The sequence below is a fragment of the Pimephales promelas genome, chromosome 10, assembly GCF_988280905.1.
Source record: "Pimephales promelas chromosome 10, fPimPro1.hap1.1, whole genome shotgun sequence".
Lineage (NCBI taxonomy): Eukaryota > Metazoa > Chordata > Actinopteri > Cypriniformes > Leuciscidae > Pimephales > Pimephales promelas.
In genome coordinates, this window is record NC_142778.1 from 1,235,225 (window position 1) to 1,251,418 (window position 16,194).

General features: G+C 41.1%; 1 protein-coding gene across 3 annotated transcripts in view; it reads left to right on the plus strand.

The window, feature by feature from the left end:
* The window catches only part of abcc8b (ATP binding cassette subfamily C member 8b), a 115,348-nt gene that overhangs the window by 96,639 nt on the left and 2,515 nt on the right, over positions 1–16,194 (plus strand). For all 3 annotated transcript variants that reach the window (XM_089135257.1, XM_089135258.1, XM_089135259.1), the window contains 5 exons: positions 12,652–12,772; positions 12,948–13,078; positions 13,183–13,261; positions 13,340–13,448; positions 13,545–13,648. In XM_089135257.1, coding sequence (XP_088991383.1) covers positions 12,652–12,772; positions 12,948–13,078; positions 13,183–13,261; positions 13,340–13,448; positions 13,545–13,648 — 544 coding nt within the window. The remainder of the gene's footprint in view (positions 1–12,651; positions 12,773–12,947; positions 13,079–13,182; positions 13,262–13,339; positions 13,449–13,544; positions 13,649–16,194) is intronic.

A 16,194-nucleotide genomic window follows, 5' to 3' on the forward strand; every position in this document is an offset into this window, starting at 1 on the left:
GTTTCCCCAATCTTCTCAAAACTCTGGATTCTGATAGAGGGCAATGAGACTTAGTCCTGAGTGCAAAAATGGAGGCTCTAGACCCTTCCAGAGCTGAGATATTGAAACTCAAAATTTCGACCCAAAAAAAAAACGACAGTGGTACCCCTTACGTTTTTTTTCGGGGGGCAAAAAATTAAGTTTCTCCAATCTTCTCAAAACTCTGGATTCTGATAGAGGGCAATGAGACTTAGTCCTGAGTGCAAAAATGGAGGCTCTAGACCCCTCCAGAGCTGAGATATTAAAGTCAAAATTTCGACCCAAAAAAAAAACGACAGTGGTACCCCTTACGTTTTTTTTCGGGGGGCAAAAAAATAAGTTTCTCCAATCTTCTCAAAACTCTGGATTCTGATAGAGGGCAATGAGACTTAGTCCTGAGTGCAAAAATGGAGGCTCTAGACCCCTCCAGAGCTGAGATATTGAAACTCAAAATTTCGACCCAAAAAAAAAACGACAGTGGTACCCCTTACGTTTTTTTTCGGGGGGCAAAAAATTAAGTTTCCCCAATCTTCTCAAAACTCTGGATTCTGATAGAGGACAATGAGACTTAGTCCTGAGTGCAAAAATGGAGGCTCTAGACCCTTCCAGAGCTGAGATATTGAAACTCAAAATTTCGACCCAAAAAAAAAAACGACAGTGGTACCCCTTACGTTTTTTTTCGGGGGGCAAAAAATTTAGTTTCTCCAATCTTCTCAAAACTCTGGATTCTGATAGAGGGCAATGAGACTTAGTCCTGAGTGCAAAAATGGAGGCTCTAGACCCCTCCAGAGCTGAGATATTGAAACTCAAAATTTCGACCCAAAAAAAACCCGACAGTGGTACCCCTTACGTTTTTTTTCGGGGGGCAAAAAATTAAGTTTCCCCAATCTTCTCAAAACTCTGGATTCTGATAGAGGGCAATGAGACTTAGTCCTGAGTGCAAAAATGGAGGCTCTAGACCCTTCCAGAGCTGAGATATCGAAACTCAAAATTTCGACCCAAAAAAAAAACGACAGTGGTACCCCTTACGTTTTTTTTCGGGGGGCAAAAAATTAAGTTTCTCCAATCTTCTCAAAACTCTGGATTCTGATAGAGGGCCATGAGACTTAGACCTGATTGCAAAAATGGAGGCTCTAGACCCTTCCAGAGCTGAGATATTGAAACTCAAAATTTCGACCCAAAAAAAAAACGACAGTGGTACCCCTTACGTTTTTTTTCGGGGGGCAAAAAATTAAGTTTCCCCAATCTTCTCAAAACTCTGGATTCTGATAGAGGACAATGAGACTTAGTCCTGAGTGCAAAAATGGAGGCTCTAGACCCTTCCAGAGCTGAGATATTGAAACTCAAAATTTCGACCCAAAAAAAAAAACGACAGTGGTACCCCTTACGTTTTTTTTCGGGGGGCAAAAAATTAAGTTTCTCCAATCTTCTCAAAACTCTGGATTCTGATAGAGGGCAATGAGACTTAGTCCTGAGTGCAAAAATGGAGGCTCTAGACCCCTCCAGAGCTGAGATATTGAAACTCAAAATTTCGACCCAAAAAAAACCCGACAGTGGTACCCCTTACGTTTTTTTTCGGGGGGCAAAAAATTAAGTTTCCCCAATCTTCTCAAAACTCTGGATTCTGATAGAGGGCCATGAGACTTAGACCTGAGTGCAAAAATGGAGGCTCTAGACCCTTCCAGAGCTGAGATATTGAAACTCAAAATTTCGACCCAAAAAAAAACGACAGTGGTACCCCTTACGTTTTTTTTCGGGGGGCAAAAAATGAAGTTTCTCCAATCTTCTCAAAACTCTGGATTCTGATAGAGGGCAATGAGACTTAGTCCTGGGTGCAAAAATGGAGGCTCTAGACCCTTCCACAGCTGAGATATTGAAACTCAAAATTTTGACCCAAAAAAAACGACAGTGGTACCCCTTACGTTTTTTTTCGGGGGGCAAAAAAATAAGTTTCCCCAATCTTCTCAAAACTCTGGATTCTGATAGAGGGCAATGAGACTTAGTCCTGAGTGCAAAAATGGAGGCTCTAGACCCTTCCAGAGCTGAGATATTGAAACTCAAAATTTCGACCCAAAAAAAAAAAACGACAGTGGTACCCCTTACGTTTTTTTTCGGGGGGCAAAAAATTAAGTTTCTCCAATCTTCTCAAAACTCTGGATTCTGATAGAGGGCAATGAGACTTAGTCCTGAGTGCAAAAATGGAGGCTCTAGACCCCTCCAGAGCTGAGATATTGAAACTCAAAATTTCGACCCAAAAAAAAAACGACAGTGGTACCCCTTACGTTTTTTTTCGGGGGGCAAAAAATTAAGTTTCTCCAATCTTCTCAAAACTCTGGATTCTGATAGAGGGCAATGAGACTTAGTCCTGAGTGCAAAAATGGAGGCTCTAGACCCTTCCAGAGCTGAGATATTGAAACTCAAAATTTCGACCCAAAAAAAAAACGACAGTGGTACCCCTTACGTTTTTTTTTCGGGGGGCAAAAAATTAAGTTTCCCCAATCTTCTCAAAACTCTGGATTCTGATAGAGGGCAATGAGACTTAGTCCTGAGTGTAAAAATGGAGGCTCTAGACCCTTCCAGAGCTGAGATATCGAAACTCAAAATTTCGACCCGAAAAAAAAACGACAGTGGTACCCCTTACATTTTTTGGGGGGGGCGAAAAATTAAGTTTCTCCAATCTTCTCAAAACTCTGGATTCTGATAGAGGGCCATGAGACTTAGACCTGAGTGCAAAAATGGAGGCTCTAGACCCTTCCAGAGCTGAGATATTGAAACTCAAAATTTCGACCCAAAAAAAAAAACGACAGTGGTACCCCTTACGTTTTTTTTCGGGGGGCAAAAAATTAAGTTTCTCCAATCTTCTCAAAACTCTGGATTCTGATAGAGGGCAATGAGACTTAGACCTGAGTGCAAAAATGGAGGCTCTAGACCCTTCCAGAGCTGAGATATTGAAACTCAAAATTTCGACCCAAAAAAAAAACGACAGTGGTACCCCTTACGTTTTTTTTCGGGGGGCAAAAAATTAAGTTTCTCCAATCTTCTCAAAACTCTGGATTCTGATAGAGGGCAATGAGACTTAGACCTGAGTGCAAAAATGGAGGCTCTAGACCCTTCCAGAGCTGAGATATTGAAACTCAAAATTTCGACCCAAAAAAAAAACGACAGTGGTACCCCTTACGTTTTTTTTCGGGGGGCAAAAAATTAAGTTTCTCCAATCTTCTCAAAACTCTGGATTCTGATAGAGGGCAATGAGACTTAGTCCCGAGTGCAAAAATGGAGGCTCTAGACCCTTCCAGAGCTGAGATATTGAAACTCAAAATTTCGATCCAAAAAAAAAACGACAGTGGTACCCCTTACGTTTTTTTGGGGGGGCGAAAAATTAAGTTTCTCCAATCTTCTCAAAACTCTGGATTCTGATAGAGGGCCATGAGACTTAGACATGATTGCAAAAATGGAGGCTCTAGGCCCTTCCAGAGCTGAGATATTGAAACTCAAAATTTCGACCCAAAAAAAAAAACGACAGTGGTACCCCTTACGTTTTTTTTCGGGGGGCAAAAAATTAAGTTTCTCCAATCTTCTCAAAACTCTGGATTCTGATAGAGGGCAATGAGACTTAGTCCTGAGTGCAAAAATGGAGGCTCTAGAGCCTTCCAGAGCTGAGATATTGAAACTCAAAATTCCGACCCAAAAAAAAAAACGACAGTGGTACCCCTTACGTTTTTTTTCGGGGGGCGAAAAATTAAGTTTCCCCAATCTTCTCAAAACTCTGGATTCTGATAGAGGGCAATGAGACTTAGTCCTGAGTGCAAAAATGGAGGCTCTAGACCCTTCCAGAGCGGAGATATCGAAACTCAAAATTTCGACCCGAAAAAAAAACCGACAGTGGTACCCCTTACGTTTTTTTTGGGGGGGGGGGGGGGGGGGCGAAAAATTAAGTTTCCCCAATCTTCTCAAAACTCTGGATTCTGATAGAGGGCCATGAGACTTACACCTGAGTGCAAAAATGGAGGCTCTAGACCCTTCCAGAGCTGAGATATTGAAACTCAAAATGTCGACCCAAAAAAAAAAAACGACAGTGGTACCCCTTACGTTTTTTTTCGGGGGGCGAAAAATTAAGTTTCCCCAATCTTCTCAAAACTCTGGATTCTGATAGAGGGCCATGAGACTTAGACCTGAGTGCAAAAATGGAGGCTCTAGGCCCTTCCAGAGCTGAGATATTGAAACTCAAAATTTCGACCCAAAAAAAAAAACGACAGTGGTACCCCTTACGTTTTTTTTCGGGGGGCAAAAAATGAAGTTTCTCCAATCTTCTCAAAACTCTGGATTCTGATAGAGGGCAATGAGACTTAGTCCTGAGTGCAAAAATGGAGGCTCTAGACCCTTCCAGAGCTGAGATATTGAAACTCAAAATTTCGACCCAAAAAAAAAAAACGACAGTGGTACCCCTTACGTTTTTTTTCGGGGGGCAAAAAATTAAGTTTCCCCAATCTTCTCAAAACTCTGGATTCTGATAGAGGGCAATGAGACTTAGTCCTGAGTGCAAAAATGGAGGCTCTAGACCCTTCCAGAGCTGAGATATTGAAACTCAAAATTTCGACCCAAAAAAAAAACGACAGTGGTACCCCTTACGTTTTTTTTCGGGGGGCAAAAAATTAAGTTTCTCCAATCTTCTCAAAACTCTGGATTCTGATAGAGGGCAATGAGACTTAGTCCTGAGTGCAAAAATGGAGGCTCTAGACCCCTCCAGAGCTGAGATATTGAAACTCAAAATTTCGACCCAAAAAAAAAAACGACAGTGGTACCCCTTACGTTTTTTTTCGGGGGGCAAAAAATTAAGTTTCTCCAATCTTCTCAAAACTCTGGATTCTGATAGAAGGCAATGAGACTTAGTCCTGAGTGCAAAAATGGAGGCTCTAGACCCCTCCAGAGCTGAGATATTGAAACTCAAAATTTTGACCCAAAAAAAAAACGACAGTGGTACCCCTTACGTTTTTTTTTCGGGGGGCAAAAAATTAAGTTTCCCCAATCTTCTCAAAACTCTGGATTCTGATAGAGGGCAATGAGACTTAGTCCTGAGTGCAAAAATGGAGGCTCTAGACCCTTCCAGAGCTGAGATATCGAAACTCAAAATGTCGACCCAAAAAAAAAAAACGACAGTGGTACCCCTTACGTTTTTTTTCGGGGGGCGAAAAATTAAGTTTCCCCAATCTTCTCAAAACTCTGGATTCTGATAGAGGGCCATGAGACTTAGACCTGAGTGCAAAAATGGAGGCTCTAGACCCTGCCAGAGCTGAGATATTGAAACTCAAAATTTCGACCCAAAAAAAAAACGACAGTGGTACCCCTTAAGTTTTTTTTTCGGGGGGCAAAAAATTAAGTTTCTCCAATCTTCTCAAAACTCTGGATTCTGATAGAGGGCAATGAGACTTAGTCCTGAGTGCAAAAATGGAGGCTCTAGACCCCTCCAGAGCTGAGATATTGAAACTCAAAATTTCGACCCAAAAAAAAAACGACAGTGGTACCCCTTACGTTTTTTTTCGGGGGGCAAAAAATTACGTTTCCCCAATCTTCTCAAAACTCTGGATTCTGATAGAGGGCAATGAGACTTAGTCCTGAGTGCAAAAATGGAGGCTCTAGACCCTTCCAGAGCTGAGATATCGAAACTCAAAATTTCGACCCGAAAAAAAAACGACAGTGGTACCCCTTACATTTTTTTTTGGGGGGGGGGGGGGGGGGGCGAAAAATTAAGTTTCTCCAATCTTCTCAAAACTCTGGATTCTGATAGAGGGCCATGAGACTTAGACCTGAGTGCAAAAATGGAGGCTCTAGACCCTTCCAGAGCTGAGATATTGAAACTCAAAATTTCGACCCAAAAAAAAAACGACAGTGGTACCCCTTACGTTTTTTTTCGGGGGGCAAAAAATTAAGTTTCTCCAATCTTCTCAAAACTCTGGATTCTGATAGAGGGCCATGAGACTTAGACCTGAGTGCAAAAATGGAGGCTCTAGACCCTTCCAGAGCTGAGATATTGAAACTCAAAATTTCGACCCAAAAAAAAAACGACAGTGGTACCCCTTACGTTTTTTTTCGGGGGGCAAAAAATTAAGTTTCTCCAATCTTCTCAAAACTCTGGATTCTGATAGAGGGCAATGAGACTTAGTCCTGAGTGCAAAAATGGAGGCTCTAGACCCCTCCAGAGCTGAGATATTGAAACTCAAAATTTCGACCCAAAAAAAAAACGACAGTGGTACCCCTTACGTTTTTTTTCGGGGGGCAAAAAATTAAGTTTCCCCAATCTTCTCTAAACTCTGGATTCTGATAGAGGGCAATGAGACTTAGTCCTGAGTGCAAAAATGGAGGCTCTAGACCCTTCCAGAGCTGAGATATCGAAACTCAAAATTTCGACCCGAAAAAAAAACGACAGTGGTACCCCTTACATTTTTTTTGGGGGGGGGGGGGGGCGAAAAATTAAGTTTCTCCAATCTTCTCAAAACTCTGGATTCTGATAGAGGGCCATGAGACTTAGACCTGAGTGCAAAAATGGAGGCTCTAGACCCTTCCAGAGCTGAGATATTGAAACTCAAAATTTCGACCCAAAAAAAAAACGACAGTGGTACCCCTTACGTTTTTTTTCGGGGAGCAAAAAATTAAGTTTCTCCAATCTTCTCAAAACTCTGGATTCTGATAGAGGGCAATGAGACTTAGACCTGAGTGCAAAAATGGAGGCTCTAGACCCTTCCAGAGCTGAGATATTGAAACTCAAAATTTCGACCTAAAAAAAAACGACAGTGGTACCCCTTACGTTTTTTTTCGGGGGGCAAAAAATTAAGTTTCCCCAATCTTCTCAAAACTCTGGATTCTGATAGAGGGCAATGAGACTTAGTCCTGAGTGCAAAAATGGAGGCTCTAGACCCTTCCAGAGCTGAGATATTGAAACTCAAAATTTCGACCCAAAAAAAAACGACAGTGGTACCCCTTACGTTTTTTTTCGGGGGGCAAAAAATTAAGTTTCTCCAATCTTCTCAAAACTCTGGATTCTGATAGAGGGCCATGAGACTTAGTCCTGAGTGCAAAAATGGAGGCTCTAGACCCCTCCAGAGCTGAGATATTGAAACTCAAAATTTCGACCCAAAAAAAAAACGACAGTGGTACCCCTTACGTTTTTTTTCGGGGGGCAAAAAATTAAGTTTCCCCAATCTTCTCAAAACTCTGGATTCTGATAGAGGGCAATGAGACTTAGTCCTGAGTGCAAAAATGGAGGCTCTAGACCCTTCCAGAGCTGAGATATCGAAACTCAAAATTTCGACCCAAAAAAAAAACGACAGTGGTACCCCTTACGTTTTTTTTCGGGGGGCAAAAAATTAAGTTTCCCCAATCTTCTCAAAACTCTGGATTCTGATAGAGGGCCATGAGACTTAGACCTGAGTGCAAAAATGGAGGCTCTAGACCCTTCCAGAGCTGAGATATTGAAACTCAAAATTTCGACCCCAAAAAAAAACGACTGTGGTACCCCTTACGTTTTTTTTCGGGGGGCAAAAAATTAAGTTTCTCCAATCTTCTCAAAACTCTGGATTCTGATAGAGGGCCATGAGACTTAGACCTGAGTGCAAAAATGGAGGCTCTAGACCCTTCCAGAGCTGAGATATTGAAACTCAAAATTTCGACCCAAAAAAAAACGACAGTGGTACCCCTTACGTTTTTTTTCGGTGGGCAAAAAATTAAGTTTCTCCAATCTTCTCAAAACTCTGGATTCTGATAGAGGGCAATGAGACTTAGACCTGAGTGCAAAAATGGAGGCTCTAGACCCTTCCAGAGCGGAGATATCGAAACTCAAAATTTCGACCCGAAAAAAAAACGACAGTGGTACCCCTTACATTTTTTTTGGGGGGGCGAAAAATTAAGTTTCCCCAATCTTCTGAAAACTCTGGATTCTGATAGAGGGCCATGAGACTTAGACCTGATTGCAAAAATGGAGGCTCTAGGCCCTTCCAGAGCTGAGATATTGAAACTCAAAATTTCGACCCAAAAAAAAAAAACGACAGTGGTACCCCTTACGTTTTTTTTCGGGGGGCAAAAAATGAAGTTTCTCCAATCTTCTCAAAACTCTGGATTCTGATAGAGGGCAATGAGACTTAGTCCTGGGTGCAAAAATGGAGGCTCTAGACCCTTCCACAGCTGAGATATTGAAACTCAAAATTTCGACCCAAAAAAAAAACGACAGTGGTACCCCTTACGTTTTTTTTCGGGGGGCAAAAAATTAAGTTTCCCCAATCTTCTCAAAACTCTGGATTCTGATAGAGGGCAATGAGACTTAGTCCTGAGTGCAAAAATGGAGGCTCTAGACCCTTCCAGAGCTGAGATATTGAAACTCAAAATTTCGACCCAAAAAAAAAACGACAGTGGTACCCCTTACGTTTTTTTTTCGGGGGGCAAAAAATTAAGTTTCTCCAATCTTCTCAAAACTCTGGATTCTGATAGAGGGCAATGAGACTTAGTCCTGAGTGCAAAAATGGAGGCTCTAGACCCCTCCAGAGCTGAGATATTGAAACTCAAAATTTCGACCCAAAAAAAAAACCACAGTGGTACCCCTTACGTTTTTTTTCGGGGGGCAAAAAATTAAGTTTCTCCAATCTTCTCAAAACTCTGGATTCTGATAGAGGGCAATGAGACTTAGTCCTGAGTGCAAAAATGGAGGCTCTAGACCCTTCCAGAGCTGAGATATTGAAACTCAAAATTTCGACCCAAAAAAAAAAAACGACAGTGGTACCCCTTACGTTTTTTTTCGGGGGGCAAAAAATTAAGTTTCCCCAATCTTCTCAAAACTCTGGATTCTGATAGAGGGCAATGAGACTTAGTCCTGAGTGCAAAAATGGAGGCTCTAGACCCTTCCAGAGCTGAGATATTGAAACTCAAAATTTCGACCCAAAAAAAAAACGACAGTGGTACCCCTTACGTTTTTTTTCGGGGGGCAAAAAATTAAGTTTCTCCAATCTTCTCAAAACTCTGGATTCTGATAGAGGGCAATGAGACTTAGTCCTGAGTGCAAAAATGGAGGCTCTAGACCCCTCCAGAGCCGAGATATTGAAAGTCAAAATTTCGACCCAAAAAAAAACGACAGTGGTACCCCTTACGTTTTTTTTCGGGGGGCAAAAAATTAAGTTTCTCCAATCTTCTCAAAACTCTGGATTCTGATAGAGGGCAATGAGACTTAGTCCTGAGTGCAAAAATGGAGGCTCTAGACCCCTCCAGAGCTGAGATATTGAAACTCAAAATTTCGACCCAAAAAAAAAACGACAGTGGTACCCCTTACGTTTTTTTTCGGGGGGCAAAAAATTACGTTTCTCCAATCTTCTCAAAACTCTTGATTCTGATAGAGGGCCATGAGACTTAGACCTGAGTGCAAAAATGGAGGCTCTAGACCCTTCCAGAGCTGAGATATTGAAACTCAAAATTTCGACCCAAAAAAAAAACGACAGTGGTACCCCTTACGTTTTTTTTTCGGGGGGCAAAAAATTAAGTTTCTCCAATCTTCTCAAAACTCTGGATTCTGATAGAGGGCAATGAGACTTAGTCCTGAGTGCAAAAATGGAGGCTCTAGACCCCTCCAGAGCTGAGATATTGAAACTCAAAATTTCGACCCAAAAAAAAAACCACAGTGGTACCCCTTACGTTTTTTTTCGGGGGGCAAAAAATTAAGTTTCTCCAATCTTCTCAAAACTCTGGATTCTGATAGAGGGCAATGAGACTTAGTCCTGAGTGCAAAAATGGAGGCTCTAGACCCTTCCAGAGCTGAGATATTGAAACTCAAAATTTCGACCCAAAAAAAAAAAACGACAGTGGTACCCCTTACGTTTTTTTTCGGGGGGCAAAAAATTAAGTTTCCCCAATCTTCTCAAAACTCTGGATTCTGATAGAGGGCAATGAGACTTAGTCCTGAGTGCAAAAATGGAGGCTCTAGACCCTTCCAGAGCTGAGATATTGAAACTCAAAATTTCGACCCAAAAAAAAAACGACAGTGGTACCCCTTACGTTTTTTTTCGGGGGGCAAAAAATTAAGTTTCTCCAATCTTCTCAAAACTCTGGATTCTGATAGAGGGCAATGAGACTTAGTCCTGAGTGCAAAAATGGAGGCTCTAGACCCCTCCAGAGCCGAGATATTGAAAGTCAAAATTTCGACCCAAAAAAAAACGACAGTGGTACCCCTTACGTTTTTTTTCGGGGGGCAAAAAATTAAGTTTCTCCAATCTTCTCAAAACTCTGGATTCTGATAGAGGGCAATGAGACTTAGTCCTGAGTGCAAAAATGGAGGCTCTAGACCCCTCCAGAGCTGAGATATTGAAACTCAAAATTTCGACCCAAAAAAAAAACGACAGTGGTGCCCCTTACGTTTTTTTTCGGGGGGCAAAAAATTACGTTTCTCCAATCTTCTCAAAACTCTGGATTCTGATAGAGGGCAATGAGACTTAGACCTGAGTGCAAAAATGGAGGCTCTAGACCCTGCCAGAGCTGAGATATTGAAACTCAAAATTTCGACCCAAAAAAAAAACGACAGTGGTACCCCTTACGTTTTTTTTCGGGGGGCAAAAAATTAAGTTTCTCCAATCTTCTCAAAACTCTGGATTCTGATAGAGGGCAATGAGACTTAGTCCTGAGTGCAAAAATGGAGGCTCTAGACCCCTCCAGAGCTGAGATATTGAAACTCAAAATTTCGACCCAAAAAAAAAACGACAGTGGTACCCCTTACGTTTTTTTTCGGGGGGCAAAAAATTAAGTTTCTCCAATCTTCTCAAAACTCTGGATTCTGATAGAGGGCAATGAGACTTAGTCCTGAGTGCAAAAATGGAGGCTCTAGACCCCTCCAGAGCTGAGATATTGAAACTCAAAATTTCGACCCAAAAAAAAAACGACAGTGGTACCCCTTACGTTTTTTTTCGGGGGGCAAAAAATTAAGTTTCCCCAATCTTCTCAAAACTCTGGATTCTGATAGAGGGCAATGAGACTTAGTCCTGAGTGCAAAAATGGAGGCTCTAGACCCTTCCAGAGCTGAGATATCGAAACTCAAAATTTCGACCCGAAAAAAAAACGACAGTGGTACCCCTTACATTTTTTGGGGGGGGGGGGCGAAAAATTAAGTTTCTCCAATCTTCTCAAAACTCTGGATTCTGATAGAGGGCCATGAGACTTAGACCTGAGTGCAAAAATGGAGGCTCTAGACCCTTCCAGAGCTGAGATATTGAAACTCAAAATTTCGACCCAAAAAAAAAACGACAGTGGTACCCCTTACGTTTTTTTTCGGGGGGCAAAAAATTAAGTTTCTCCAATCTTCTCAAAACTCTGGATTCTGATAGAGGGCAATGAGACTTAGTCCTGAGTGCAAAAATGGAGGCTCTAGACCCTTCCAGAGCTGAGATATCGAAACTCAAAATTTCGACCCAAAAAAAAAACGACAGTGGTACCCCTTACGTTTTTTTTCGGGGGGCAAAAAATTAAGTTTCCCCAATCTTCTCAAAACTCTGGATTCTGATAGAGGGCCATGAGACTTAGACCTGAGTGCAAAAATGGAGGCTCTAGACCCTTCCAGAGCTGAGATATTGAAACTCAAAATTTCGACCCAAAAAAAAAACGACAGTGGTACCCCTTACGTTTTTTTTCGGGGGGCAAAAAATTAAGTTTCTCCAATCTTCTCAAAACTCTGGATTCTGATAGAGGGCCATGAGACTTAGACCTGAGTGCAAAAATGGAGGCTCTAGACCCTTCCAGAGCTGAGATATTGAAACTCAAAATTTCGACCCAAAAAAAAAACGACAGTGGTACCCCTTACGTTTTTTTTCGGGGGGCAAAAAATTAAGTTTCTCCAATCTTCTCAAAACTCACGATTCTGATAGAGGGCAATGAGACTTAGTCCTGAGTGCAAAAATGGAGGCTCTAGACCCTTCCAGAGCTGAGATATTGAAACTCAAAATTTCGACCCGAAAAAAAAACGACAGTGGTACCCCTTACATTTTTTTGGGGGGGGCGAAAAATTAAGTTTCCCCAATCTTCTGAAAACTCTGGATTCTGATAGAGGGTAATGAGACTTAGTCCTGAGTACAAAAATGGAGGCTCTAGGCCCTTCCAGAGCTGAGATATTGAAACTCAAAATTTCGACCCAAAAAAAAAAAACGACAGTGGTACCCCTTACGTTTTTTTTCGGGGGGCAAAAAATGAAGTTTCTCCAATCTTCTCAAAACTCTGGATTCTGATAGAGGGCAATGAGACTTAGTCCTGAGTACAAAAATGGAGGCTCTAGACCCCTCCAGAGCTGAGATATTGAAACTCAAAATTTCGACCCAAAAAAAAACGACAGTGGTACCCCTTACGTTTTTTTTCGGGGGGCAAAAAATTAAGTTTCTCCAATCTTCTCAAAACTCTGGATTCTGATAGAGGGCCATGAGACTTAGTCCTGAGTGCAAAAATGGAGGCTCTAGACCCTTCCAGAGCTGTTAAGCTTGAAACTATTAATTTTTCTTGTTATTTTTATTTGATGAAAAAACTTTGTCCAGCTCTGGGCATCACCAGTGTGAGTTCAGGCATCTAACAGTGTGTGTGTGTGTGTGTGTGTGTGTGTGTGTGTGTGTGTGTGTGTTCCTTAAGGTGTCCAACTACCTGAACTGGATCGTGCGTAACCTGGCCGATATGGAGGTTCAGTTGGGGTGTGTGAAGAGAGTCAGCGCTCTGATACACACCGAGGCTGAGAACTACGACGGACTCATGAGTGAGTGGACACCACTGACTAACACACTCGAACTGACAACCGATGGCAACATTGTGTTTTTAAATTTTATATATATATATATATATATATATATATATATATGTAATATAATATAATATAATATAGAAATTGAATGTAATATTATTAACACCAGTGCTGGTGTGTGTGATCGCAGCTCCGGCTCAGGTTCCTGCAGGATGGCCGAAATACGGAGAGATCCAGATCCAGAACCTGAGCGTTCGCTACGACACCAGCCTGAGACCGGTTCTGAGACACGTCAACGCTCACATCAAACCTGGACAGAAGGTCTCACACACGCACACACAGACCAGGACAGAAGGTCATTCTGATGCTTCACACAGCAAACACACACACTCACACACACTGAGCACATGAATCTGTTGTTGCAGGTGGGGATCTGCGGAAGGACAGGAAGTGGGAAGTCGTCGTTCTCTCTCGCTCTCTTCAGAATGGTGGACTCGTTCGAGGGTAACCGGAGCTTCCTGAACTCACACACTCTTTATGTTCATCGGCAGGTCTTTCACACACACACGTTTTCTCACACAGGGCAGATTATCATCGATGGGATTGACATCGCCAAGCTCCCCCTGCAAACGCTCCGATCGAAGTTCTCCATTATCCTGCAGGATCCCATTTTATTCAGTGGAACAATCCGGTGAGGCCTTATTCCCTGGAAACGGCATTTCTGATCAAACACACACACACACCTTGTCTGGTCTAGTCTTGAGCGCATGTTCTCTCTGTCCCTCAGGTTTAATCTGGATCCGGAGAGAAAGGCCACCGATGACATGCTCTGGGAAGCTCTGGAGATCGCTCAGCTCATGCCAGTGGTCAAAGCTCTACCCGGAGGACTCGGTGCGTCCTCATCGTGTGTTAAACCTCAATCTGTGCATTCATCAAATGAGCTTTATTAACATGAATGTGTAGAATAGCACAATATCGCCAAAGCAAACAAACATTAACTGACCAGAGGAGCAGAACAAACACCAGACGGATAGAGTGCTGATCAAAAGATTGGGAAAAATCAGATTTTTTATGTAGGCCGCTGTACGTGAGCTGTATCGTTTAGGTTCGTTCCGACAAACGGGGCACTACATTTTCTTTAATGTTAATAAAAGGTATCCAAACAAAAAGTTCTCCACGCATTATCCTGCAGTTAATGAGAAAGTGTAATTTATTGGCGCACTATATTGACTGTGTATTGAGACATATAAAACTGTTGAGCTCGATTTTCAACCAATCAGCTATCTCTACGCACATGTACATGGAGGAGGACGTAAGCAGCGCATCTTCATCTGATCTGATAGTGGCGATCAAGCTCGATTAACACCCGTAAAGTGTATTTTTTACGTCGGAAAAGATGGAAAGGTCCGTTGCTCTTTACTGAAGTTTGATGTGCGAAGGAATGGCTCAAAACGTCAGACACTACAGAGCTAACTTAGCTACGTTATTGATCCCATGCTGCAAGTAAGTTAAGTTACTTTCATAGTTAACATATCAATATTTTTTTTCATTATTTTTGGATGACGCTGCTAATTTACAAACTTCCCGATCAGAATCCGGATAAAAACATCGACGCGATGAGAGACGTGTTGTTTGATCAGTTTTCTGGGTGAAAAAGAGGATGACCTCATCCAACAGTACAATGTAAGTGACTAGAATTGATTGAGAAATGCATATGTGCATTGTTTTTATTTATAAAAATAGAAATGCAACTTAAACGAAACGCTTTTTTTCTAATTAAATTATATTTATTTTATTTATTTATTTGACAGGGACAATGCAAACAAACATAGTGACAAGTGTTGCATATAAAGTTTATAGCTATTGGTCATTTTCAACTCCTGTCCCTGGAGGGCTTTTATACTCAAGAAAATTTACATGATTAACTACTTCAATAATAAAAAATAAAAAAATAATAATAATATAAACATACATGCATATCATGTACATAATTAAAAATAAGTACGTTTTTGGCTTATTTTTAACCAGTTTTTAAGCCTGGAAGTGAACATCTTAAAGTCAGGCAGTGACTCGGATGTTGTCCGGTCTCACAATAAATGTACTTATATTGGCTCATGTACTAGATGATTAATGCACTTATAAATTAGTTTAAGAAAGGAAAAATTGCTAAAGCTATCAAAATTAGATTTATTAAAGATGCTGCAATGATGATAACCTAATGTTTTGTTTGTTTTTTTTATCCAAAAGGTTTATTGCTCGATTATATAATGAACCTATGAGTTTGATTGCAGTGGGAGCGGCTTGTGCCCAGGTATATAATGTGAAAATATTTAACACAAAATAGATTTGTCAGCCACTAAAAAGGTAACACTTTATTTTGATGGTCCACTTTAGACATTCAACTGACTAAGTAACTGCATCTACATGTTAACTTTATCTATTAACCCTAACCTAGCAGTCTACTGACACCCTGAGTTAGTTGACATGCAGTTAGTTAGTAGACTGTCTAGTGGACCATTGAAATTTAATTTCCCCCTACAATAGTGTCACCAAAAGTAATTTTATTTTTTCTTCCTGAATACACCCTCTGTAACTGGTAAAACTGTATTTATGTTATTGTGACAGTCTTCGTGGTCCACTGAAACAATATTTGTATGTATAAGGGTTTACTTGTAGTTGTCTTAGCATTTCAAGCTGTTAAAATAATTTTTTTACAACCGTACACAAATCAAGTTTATAATTATGGACAGACTTATGAGACAGACAAGATAAAAATAATGTTTATTTTACAGTGTGACAATGGAGATATCCTGCAGCACATAATGAAAATTGCCATCTGCAAGAGGGATTCTCAGGAGTATTTCAGCATCATCTTGGAGGGGTGGATGCAAGTCATGGCTGGCTTGGAAAATCTGACAAGAGCCTGTGCTGTTCTTCTTGGACTCACGTATGCACTAAACCACACCTACCCGAAAGAACTGAGGCGCACTTTTGAAGCCTTTCAGAAGCTCTTCTTGGAACTGGATGTTTACAAGTTTTCCCCGAAATTACTAACACTTAAAAACAAACTCATGCCCGAGACGTCCAGCCAGCGACCGCCCTGCCAGAGACTGTTGGGGACCCGTCCCATTTAAATATTTACCCCAAATATTTTTATTTTTTTTACCCCTATGGCCCAGCCATGGCCGCCTGAATTAATGATAGACGTTTTCTTGATAATCGTATGTTTACTGTGCCTAGATGGCAACTTCAGGTATATCACACATTTCAAACTGGTTTATTTCGTAGTTTACTGGTTTACTCAAGTGGTAATTTTGCATTTTTTGGGGTTTATATGATAAACAGGTTCAAAAATGCAAAATTCCCTATGGTATCCCTTTTTTTCAAAATGGGCATCTTTAGCATAATTTTTCTCAAAAACTGCAAGGTTGTGTGTG